This window comes from Vigna unguiculata, chromosome 1 (assembly GCF_004118075.2).
Source record: "Vigna unguiculata cultivar IT97K-499-35 chromosome 1, ASM411807v1, whole genome shotgun sequence".
Taxonomy (NCBI): Eukaryota; Viridiplantae; Streptophyta; class Magnoliopsida; order Fabales; family Fabaceae; genus Vigna; species Vigna unguiculata.
In genome coordinates, this window is record NC_040279.1 from 21,097,145 (window position 1) to 21,107,961 (window position 10,817).

Genomic DNA, 10,817 nt, shown 5'->3' on the forward strand with positions numbered 1-10,817 from the left:
TATTACATTTTTAATGAACTTTTATCATATTAATTTTTAAACATAGTAAAAAGATAAATTTTACTTTATTAAAGTATAAAACAGTGATTGTTATTTGTTAAAGATAAAGTACAGTAACGGTTGTAAATACATTTTATTAAAAAAAATAAAAGACTTATGTTTATTTTAAATTTAGAAAAGAACGAGACTGAGATTTGGCTGCCAAGAAAGTGTAATTTTTTCGTTTTTTTTTCATAAAAAAATAAAATTTATTGTAGAGCATATTTAAGCCGAAACAAAATAAACTATTAAAAAACAACATAGATTTGGGAAAACACAATAAGGCGTCACCCACAAGCTGACACGCAGCAGAGAGACACACACTGTACTGTCTCACATCCAGAAGACTCTTCCTCCATAATCTGTAAGCACCATTCCTCACTTCTCTTGCCATATATTAGTGTTGATTTTTCCCTCTGTTCCGAAATATAAAAATAAAATTCTTAATCTTAATTTATTATTAATATGTATTATTATTATAAATACCAGAGTGTGTGTTAATGCATATTCGGCTTTCAGATTCAGACTTTCATTTCTGCAGTCATTGGCTCCTAAACATTTCCCCAAACAATATTAATCATCGCATCTGATTCGTCTTTTCTCTTTCCTCGACTGCGTTGCAATCACCTGCCACGATGGCGGCCGTCGGAGCCCGTCTCTTTCCTACTGTGCTCTTCAGTCGTCGGTCAGTTGAAAAACTCAACTCTAACCAGATCTCGACTGTGACTCCGCGCCTCGCCGTGTCGGCAGACCAGATTCTGACATTCACGGCAGAAAGTCACGGTGTGGTAGAGAAAGAGAAAGATAAGAAAGTTCTGAAAGAGAAGGAGAAGCGGTGGATAAGCGGTTGGAACGAATATTTCGAGCAATCGAAGGAATTGATCGGAGCAGATGGTGGACCGCCACGGTGGTTCTCGCCTTTGGAATGCGCTTCGCAGTTGGACAATTCTCCTCTTCTGCTCTTTTTGCCAGGTCAGTATTTTTCTCTCTCTTAAATATTTTACTATTTTCCATTTTTGTATTTTTTTTCTCTTGCGTGTTTGAATTGTTTTTACTTGTCTGTTTGGTTTAATTAGATGTGTTTTGCCTTTTGCCCCCTCAACCTTTTGGTTGCGCTCCACTTTTGCTTTACACGGTTGCTTTTTTAAATAGCACATTTTGTCACGCCTGTGATACTGTCACGGTCTTTTGGACATGCAATTGATAGAAATACATTATATTATATACTAGTATTTATATCCGTCGAATACTCTCGGGATTTAACAAATTATGATATTTTTTTAGTCCATGAAAATATTTTATTGAAAATGCTATAATAAAGATAAATATTATATTTCATGAAAATATAAATTATGTATTCTCTATCCAGTTAAAGAAATGCAACTTTCTGTGAATAAATATACTTAGATTCTTTAACTCAGGATTTTTTATATAATTTTTTAACAAGCCTAAGAATAAAGTTATTATTGTTGCCTTTTTATGAATTGAAAAAGATTTGAGAAACAAAATTACCTCCCCTATTGTATTAGATTGAGTCTAGCCTTATTTTGAGCTCAGTTCAATTATAAGTAATTTAACTAAATTATATTTGGGTGGAGATATGTTGAATGTTTGTAACGGGTAAATAAACTAAGATTGTTACCATTTTAGTTTTTAACAAAAAATTAAAATACTCAAAAGTTGTAGTAATTACAATATTTATAAGGTACAATCTTTTAAATATAAATAAAACAATAATTCTTAAAATATTTAGATATTAAAACAATAATTATAAATTTATTTGAATCCAAGTTGGAGAAACCATCTAAAGAATAAAATATTTACTTTAATAATATTTATAGAATGAACTATTTACTCATAAAGTTGTTTAATAGTATTCATACGATTAATTATGACATTTTTATAGTAAAATTATTTGATAAGTAAAATTTATATTATATATTTATTATATAATTGAAATGAGAATTTAATCATTTGAAATTCATAATCCCAATTTATAAAAATATATTTAGGTTGACTTAGATAGTTGGGATTGTATATCTTATACACATTTAATTTTCTGAAATTTTCTTTTTCAAGTTAATTTTGTGATGTTATATAAATTAAATTTCAATTAATGAGGGTGGAAATTCTCTTAGGTTATTATATATGTAATTTTGTGATGTAATTTCTATGATTTTGGATTGAATGTGCAGCTAAGGTTATTATATATGTATTGTTTAGTTTTTAGATTTTATAAAACATGCAAGTTTAACTATTTTTTTACAGAGAGAGGAGACTCTGGTAGAAAATATGAATAAATTTTTGACTCATTAAAATCTGAGCCGGATTAAATTAACCTTTTTATAACCTGGTCCGTGATCAGCTGTGTAAGTTGGATTAAACTAACCAATCTACCTCTATTCCTGTTGGTGCATTCTTCTTTATTTGTTCCTTCTTCACTCTATCTCTCCTTCACTCCATCAGAGACAACCTTTGTGACGCAATGTTCTTACCCGCAATGTTCTTACCCGCAATGTTCTTACCCGTGAGTAAGATTTTTCTTTTTCTAAAACGTCTGAAATGGGTATTTCAGATTGGTTTTCCACTGAAGCACATATACTTTTCCAGATTGGCAAATTGAACATAGTCTACCGAAATGTTTTTTTTTTATTGTACAAAATAGTCCTGGAAAACACGAATCGGAACACAGATCGTACTTCCTACTACCATTCTAGATTTTCCTTTCACGGGACGGTCCTCCAACACTTTTTGAAACACCCTTCCCAAAGTATATTTATTACCTCAACTTTACCATTTCAAAACACCACCACGAGCTCCACTATCCGCTGCTGACCTCAGTGGCTTCGAAACATCATCACAAGTTCCACCACCCTAGCTGGAAGAATTCCCTTCCAACTTTCAGTCACTGGCACAACACAATGCCTTCCATGGAAGACGTTTTAAAAAGAATTGGAGGGGTAAAACTGGAATTCCAAATCTTTTGAGGATGCAGGTAAAACTTGTATAGGTATCAAACAAACTAAGTTTACCTCAAGAGTTGCTTTCCATAAAAAAGAAAAAAAGCATTTTATAGATAGTGTAACGACAACATAGCCCCTTTCAATTTGTGATACTGTTTTACTTTTGTGAGTAGCTGCTGCTATTCCAGCTGGTTCATATAAAATAAAGGTAACATGATCTGACCAAGAGATTAAAGATTACATGAGAGAACACTGTATAATTTATAGTAAAAGAACATATCAATCCGCTAACAATATAGGTGGAGCTCATTTATATTTGAAAAATTATAAAATCATGTTTTAAAATTCAACTTACCTATATTTATAATTTATTTAAATGTTTTGAAAAACTGTCTTCAAGGTAAAAAGACATTACTCTTTAGCTACTTTTATCTCACTAAAATGACCACATTAAGGCCTAAATCTCCTGAGGTGGAAGGATGAAAGAGAAGAAAATAGAATGAAAAATACTTGTGAAGATGCAACATGTGACCTGGTTTATTTATTTATTTCTGATTTTGTGTAAACTGGCGCTGCTTTTGATCTCCACCTGATTGCAAATCATGACATGTCGTCTTTTTTGTCTGCTCCAATAGTTTATTTTGGCTATTTCTTTTTAATTGAAAGTCTTGTGGTCAACAAAATTATAAAATTTACTGCTGTAACATGATTTCTTTCAGTTATACTGGTTACAACTTTTCCTTTCAAATAATAAGGGAAGATTAACTGTGTCATTTGAAATGTAGATTACACTTCTCATTTATCTTAATTATATAAATTATTTTATTCTTAAATTATTCAAATTTTTTTCACTATGTTCTCTAACAAAAGGGAAACAAAATGGGAGTTGAATTTGCATAGTATAAAAAGTTTGGATTAGCTCTTGTAATAAAAAAATATAAGGATGTAATTTTTCTATATTTTTATAAAACTCCTGTTAATAATTTATGAAAATAATATGAAGCTATTCAGTAAGTTTTAGTTGTTTTGGAAAATTGTTATTGAACTATCTATTTTATATTTAAAAATATTACTAAAATCAAAAACATTTTTTATATTCAACTTAAAATATAAAACTTTAAAAAATTAGTTTAATGGTTTTTAGTAATTGTAACTTATTTTCAATTCTCAATCTATGCTTCTACATCTAATTTAGCTCTTATTTTCCTTGTGTAATTATCTTTTGTTCTAGTCCTTATGTCACAGTTTCTTTTATTTTCACTTCAAGTCTTTATGGGTGTAATACTGTATTGGAATTTATGTCATCCATAGTAGAGGTTGTGAAAATAAGCTACTAACCTCTCAAACGACATCTTGAATCATTCCAATAAAGTTTAATAAAGTTTATTGGACCTATCGTGCACGCATAATGTGAAGATGCGTTACAAAAGCGAGTGCTTAATATTAGAAGTTATTTAATGATTGCACTACTATTGCTTCAAAAGAAATAATCTGTTTTATGTTTTAATTTTTATCAATCAAATAACATCTAATAATTTATAATTGTAGTTCTTATTTCTCGGATTGAAGAGTGTCATGATTTCAAACATTGTTTTCATATCATGATGTAAATAGGGGCGCAATAAATGAGGTCCATGTGTTCATGTCATGATTTCTTACAAGGTTACTCATAAACTTGTGTAAATAATTTGCATTCCAAATTTTTCAGGGATCGATGGGGTGGGACTTGGACTTATTTCACATCATCAGAAGCTGGGAAGGTTTGTGTTCATTTAATGTTAAGGCCTAATTGCACGCACCAAATTGTCATTTTAGGAATGCACTTTTTAGGTGATAAGATGAATTTGAAGTAAAAGGTCATTAATTGATATGTAAGAAATACTCTTTTCGTTTCTTTTTCTTCAATGAAGGATTTTTGATATATGGTGCTTTCATATTCCGGTCGCGGATCGAACATCATTTACAGGTACACCTTTTTCCTCTGTACCTCATTATAGTATTTCGTGCTCAAGTTGAACTCTCTGGCACTAACCATAAATTTTTTCTGCTGTTTCTGCCCTTTCTGTCCTACTTTCCGAAGATGGTTGAGAGTATATTGGTTGTGTTGAAAATATGTTTCTTATGTTTCTAGAAATTCTTTGAATGATGTATTATAATTTATGTTTTGTATACTCCCCCCTTGCAGACATTGTGAAAATAGTTGAGAGAACAGTTAAGTCTGAATATCAACGGTCACCAAACAGACCCATATATCTTGTTGGAGAATCTTTAGGAGCATGCGTTGCGCTGGCTGTTGCAGCTCTTAATCCTAATATTGATCTTGTACTAATTTTGGCAAACCCAGGTAGCTTTAATTTACGTAGATAAGGTTTATTGTCTTGGATTTTATTTTTCAGCACCATAAACATGAGTTCAAGAATGATTTTAACTTTATAGAATCTCTAGTAGCCGCAATGAACTACTAATTCACCGTTGTATAAGTAGTAAAGATGGACAAACTTGATCTCACCTTCACCACCCAATTTGGCAGCTACTTCGTTCAGCAGGTCAAACTTGCAACTTCTAACACCATTATTGGAAGCTTTGCCTGATCCACTCTCCCCTGGCCTGCCTAACATTCTCAGATCGATGGCAGGTTTGTGTATCTTGTTATGAAGGCTTTGCTTTTTTTCTTTCTTTATGCCCTATTTTCCAATGATTAATGTCTTGAAATACTTGCGAAGAATCTGTGTATGCTTATTTTAAGAAAATAAATCTTATTTTGTGCAGCTTCTAAGAAGACTTTTGAAAAATACGCTATTTTTCCCTCTGATAAAAGCTCCCCTAAACTTTTTGCACTATATATAGGTTTCTGGTTTCTTCAATGCTTCAAATCGTAAATATAATTCCATTCTTATGTTTTCCTCCTCGAATTTTTCAATGGGAAATATGCATGGGTTTGGTGTCATTTACGTATAATTTCGTATTATTTCCATGCATCTTACTTAGCATCTGTGTTCCGTTGTTTTGTGTCGGACAACATTTTTGGTGGATCTATTACATTTTCGTCCTTGACCATATAAATGTTTCATGTCTTTGCTCTGTTCTTCTCTTCGAATCTTTTTGTCATTTACCCCCTTCTGCACCTTTCATGATTTAATATTGAATTGTTGCCTAGTGAAACGGGATTTTCCAATTTTTGTTACATATGCTTATTTTCCCTGAATTTTCCTAAATCGTAGTTCATTAGATTATTAAAATATTAAATCACCAGGTACTTACTTCAATGTCATAAAGTACTTATGCTAAGTTTTCTACTTATTGATCCTTACATACTGAATAGTTTTTCGGAAAATATCACTTATAATTCATGGATCAAGGACTGGTATACTGCCTTTCTTTTACCAAAGAAAGTGATGCCATTTTCCATTTATGTCATCAACATTTCTTGTAACATCAGGTGAATCTCTGAGGAGGGTGTTGGATAATGTGGTCCAAGGGCTTCCTCTACAAAATACGACTGGAGAGCTTGTGAAGGATTTAACTACTTTCTCATTATCTTTGCCTGTAAGGTTCATTTGGTTTCGTTAACTACTTTTTGTTAATGCCTTGGATAAGTAAGCACTTTGTATGAGAAAAAAATGAAAAATTGACAATGCATTAGGCATATTCTCGAAGGAATATGAAATGAAAATTAGATAGCTAATTTGTTTTTTTCTTGAAACCAAACTTCTTAAAAGTGGAATATGCTGGACTTTTGAAGAGCGTGGATTGACATGGCTGAATTTTCTTTACTTTAGTTTCTTGCCGTTAAGGTTGATTTTTGAGCTTTCTTATCATTATTCTTTAATACTGAAAATCTTTTATTGATTAATTCTCAGGTTCTTGCCGACATATTACCAAAAGAAACACTTGAATGGAAACTACAGATGCTTAAGTCAGCTTCTGCTTACGCCCAATCACGCCTTTATGCTATCAAAGCTCAGACTTTGATTCTTTGCAGGTTCATTCTCTTTGCCATTTTGCATACTTTGACTTTGAAAACACGGAATAATAAGTGTTTCATTAATTTGGTTAAAAAAGTATTTCCCACCATTACTAATTATAATTCTTTCTATCTAATTTGTGCTCTTATTGAATTGAATAATGAATTTCCTGGGTGGATGGTAAATTAATCCCGCTGAATATCTGATGTACCCAGCATACTTTCAAGTGTATGAAGTGAAACTTACTTTGTGATTTGCCCTTCCAGTGGAAATGATCAGTTACTACCTAGTCAGCAGGAAGGGGAAAGATTACTCAATTTACTGCCTAAATCTAAATGCGCGCTTCGTAAATTTGATGACAGTGGCCATTTCCTATTCCTGGTATGGATTTCTCCATTTATACATTTCTTCAAGCATGCGTGCTTGTCTTTGCATTCAGGCATGCATCAGGATCCTTTACATCTGGTGGGAGAAAAAAGATATCAAATATCAGTTGGACGTTCAAACAAACCCTAATATTTAACTGTGTCCACTGCTAGCAGGAAGGTAGCGTTGACTTGGTAACGATAATCAAGGGCACTTCATATTACCGCCGTGGCAAGTATCATGACTATGCATCAGATTTTATACCGCCAACACCTGATGAAGCCAGAAAAATTATAGAATCGAACAGGTAAAAACAAGAGGATAAGTTTGGTCATACAACCATCAATTAAGAACCACAAGAGACTTAGTAGTATATATTATAAAGATAGTAGATTGAAACGAGAGCTCAGCCGTGATCAGTTGCTAGATAAGTTGATGCCTTTTTTTTGAGAATATATATATATATATATATATATATATATATATATATATATATATATATATATATATATATATAGCTTTTCTCGGTTTGCTTATCTTATTATAGTGTAACCAAACTAGTTATAACCTTGACACGTTTCACTTTTAATGCTTCCAGTTTGTTTAACCTTGTCGCAAGTGCTGTAATGCTCTCAACCTTGGAGGACGGGACGATTGTAAAAGGCCTTGCTGGAATTCCCTCAGAGGGGCCTGTTTTGTTTGTTGGGTACCACATGCTCCTGGGATTAGAAAAAATTCCCCTGGTTTCTCGAATATTTTTGGAAAGAAATATACTTATACGTGGGATAGCTCATCCCATGATGTTTATGAGATCTAAAACTGGAAAAATGCCAGAGATATCTTCTTATGACAACTTCAGAATTATGGGTGCTGTCCCCGTAGCACCAGCTAACTTCTTCAAGCTTTTTTCTTCTAAAGCCCATATGTTATTATATCCTGGAGGGATGCGCGAGGCTCTTCATAGGAAGGTAAATCCTTTTATCTTTCAGTTGGAACTATGGATTTGCTCGTTTGACTACTTATAAGTTCTTTAACTTGTTTATACCATTTTGGACATGAATGCAAAATGCTAGGCCATATATTTTTAAAGGTGCATATGAAACTTGCATGAATTCTAAGATGTCACTATATTCATTTTAAAAACAGAAAAGAGAAAAGGGAAATTGAATGAAGTCTCATGGATTGTTGACATGCTGGAAAAAAGATTTGGTTTCCATATACTCCAGGTTATTTCCACGTAAACAAAAACACATTTCCAAGTTTACTTTCCCTATCTCATCGTAAAATTACTCGAACTAGTTTAACTGATAGGTGATAAATAGTACTTTTGTAAGAGAGTTTTTATTCAAATGCTTGGCGTTCATTTTCCCAATGTTGTATGACAAATGCGTAGTTCTGACATTGAACACCGGTGTTGCAGTATAAGAACATTGGCTATCTTTCAAGGTTCAAACAAATGAGGCATTAAAAATGAAAGGATATGCGAATTTTGTCATTCTCATATCTGTACCCCTTTGGAAACAATTTTACATGAGAAATAATCTCTTTTTTCAAGAGGTCTCCCAGGAAGCTGCAAAAGGGTGAAAATGTGATATATTTGTTAAGAATCTAAGTGTAAGTATAAGTCTCACACTTAGATATACATATATACATATAAAAAAAAAGATTCATAAATTCATTATTTTATTACTTTAGACTGTGGTGTCAATTCTATATATGGTTGGCTTATGTCTCAATGTTATTGTCTCGTCTTGGTGAATCCACTTCAAAGGACCCTTCAATATTTTAGGCTCACTTTATCTGTGTTTATGCTTAGAAATGTACCGACTTGTTTAAAGTCTCCAGCATTGTAATAATTCTCAGGGTGAAGAATACAAGTTATTCTGGCCTGAACAATCTGAGTTTGTCAGGATGGCGGCAAGATTTGGAGCCAAAATTGTACCTTTTGGAGCTGTTGGAGAAGATGACCTTGGCCAAGTAAGTGTTGGTCTTTTTCTGAACCATTCATTTTTCCTTTACGAAGTGCTTAAAACTGCTTGCATCAGGGAAAGCGTGATCTATTATTTTTCTAGAAAGCAAAATTCTAATGAACTTCTCATCTACAAACTTCTCTCTGTAAAATTTAGGATTTAATCTTGGCTCACTCTGAGTGAAATGTGTTCTTTTCACTGTCATCCAAGTGTTACCATATCGCTAAAGAATTTTAACTTTGCAAGTAGTTATTTGCAATACATCTCATGTGATTACCACTTCGATAAAGGTTAGCTACGGACTGAAAATAACAGAACACTCTTATTCCTTTTATGCATATGCCCATCTTTAAATTTCATTTTCCCGTGATATGTGGATGCCTTGGACCAGGAATTACCATAACATATCATATCACACTGGCTTTTACAGGTAGTATTTGATTATGATGACTTGGTGAAGATTCCGTACTTTAGGACTGAAATAGAAAGTCTCACAAGTGAGGTCACGCAATTGAGGTATCTTATTTGTTGTGTGTTTTACCATAGCAAACACTGATACATACATCTTTGTTGTCCTTTTCATCTGCTGTATATGTATATGCATACATTATTAAATTAATATATCCCTTACAAATTGGAAATCTAGGGGTGATGCTGCTGGTGAGGTGGCAAATCAGCCAGTGCATATGCCTTTGATTTTGCCTAAAGTTCCTGGGCGGTTCTACTATTATTTTGGAAAACCATTGGAAACAAAAGGTATGCCTAATACATATTTGCATCTCGGAATGTCCATGACATGCTTTTTACCTTCTTTAAAATTAATGAGATATTATTTGACAGGAAGGAAACAAGAACTCAGAGATAAGGAGAAATCTCATGAGTTTTATTTACAAGTGAAATCCGAGGTAGAGAGATGTATTGATTATTTAAAGGTGAAAAGAGAAAACGACCCCTATAGAAGTATAGGAGCTCGGCTGTTATACCAAGTGACTCATGGTTTTGAATCTGAAGTTCCAACATTTGAAATTTGATTGTTTTGCACACATAAAAAGGTAATTTTGTAATTGGTTTAGACAGGGCATTCATTCCTTCGGTTGGAAGCAAACTTTGTATATTGCCAATAATTTATTGCCCGTAGTTTCAGTCATTGTTTTCTGGCCATAAGGCACAGTTCTCGGAGAAACATTGTAGAAGTACATTTTTTTGAAGTTTAAATCAAGAGTTGATAATTGCTAATAGCTAGTGATGGGAAAATGTTGGCATTGAGCGTTTATTACTAGATTAAAAGTTATAGCTAATAGTCATGATGTAATTCTTTTTACTTAAGAGTGTAACAGTCTAAGCGTTACGATTCGATTATGACTTGACTCACTTGACTTTTGTTACAGGACAATTGATACTACATGTAACAGGAAAGGATAACAACTAGTCAAAACTTTGATTTAATTCTTTTGTTTATGTGTTGGAAATATGAACTCAATGGAGACAAATTTCTTCTTTGATTCAAAATTATG

The 10,817-nt window shown here is 32.7% G+C and overlaps 1 protein-coding gene across 3 annotated transcripts; it reads left to right on the top strand.

Moving 5' to 3' along the window:
• Positions 1 to 292: 292 nt before the first annotated feature.
• On the top strand, positions 293 to 10,545 carry LOC114162532 (acyltransferase-like protein At3g26840, chloroplastic). 3 transcript variants are annotated; one of them, XM_028046458.1, is made up of 15 exons: positions 293 to 403; positions 559 to 1,011; positions 4,711 to 4,762; positions 4,913 to 4,968; positions 5,188 to 5,346; positions 5,533 to 5,637; positions 6,442 to 6,548; positions 6,863 to 6,984; positions 7,234 to 7,348; positions 7,510 to 7,640; positions 7,932 to 8,301; positions 9,197 to 9,310; positions 9,734 to 9,819; positions 9,950 to 10,059; positions 10,144 to 10,545. In XM_028046458.1, the coding sequence occupies exons 2-15, from the start codon at positions 675 to 677 to the stop codon at positions 10,332 to 10,334; spliced, it is 2,055 nt and encodes a 684-aa protein (XP_027902259.1). In that variant the 5' UTR covers positions 293 to 403; positions 559 to 674; the 3' UTR covers positions 10,335 to 10,545. The 3 variants fall into 3 exon arrangements, with proteins under 3 accessions (XP_027902259.1, XP_027902261.1, XP_027902265.1); XM_028046460.1 differs by having other exon boundaries at positions 306 to 403; positions 581 to 1,011; positions 10,144 to 10,334; XM_028046464.1 differs by lacking the exons at positions 293 to 403; positions 4,913 to 4,968 and having other exon boundaries at positions 679 to 1,011; positions 10,144 to 10,334.
• The last annotated feature ends 272 nt before the right edge of the window (positions 10,546 to 10,817 follow it).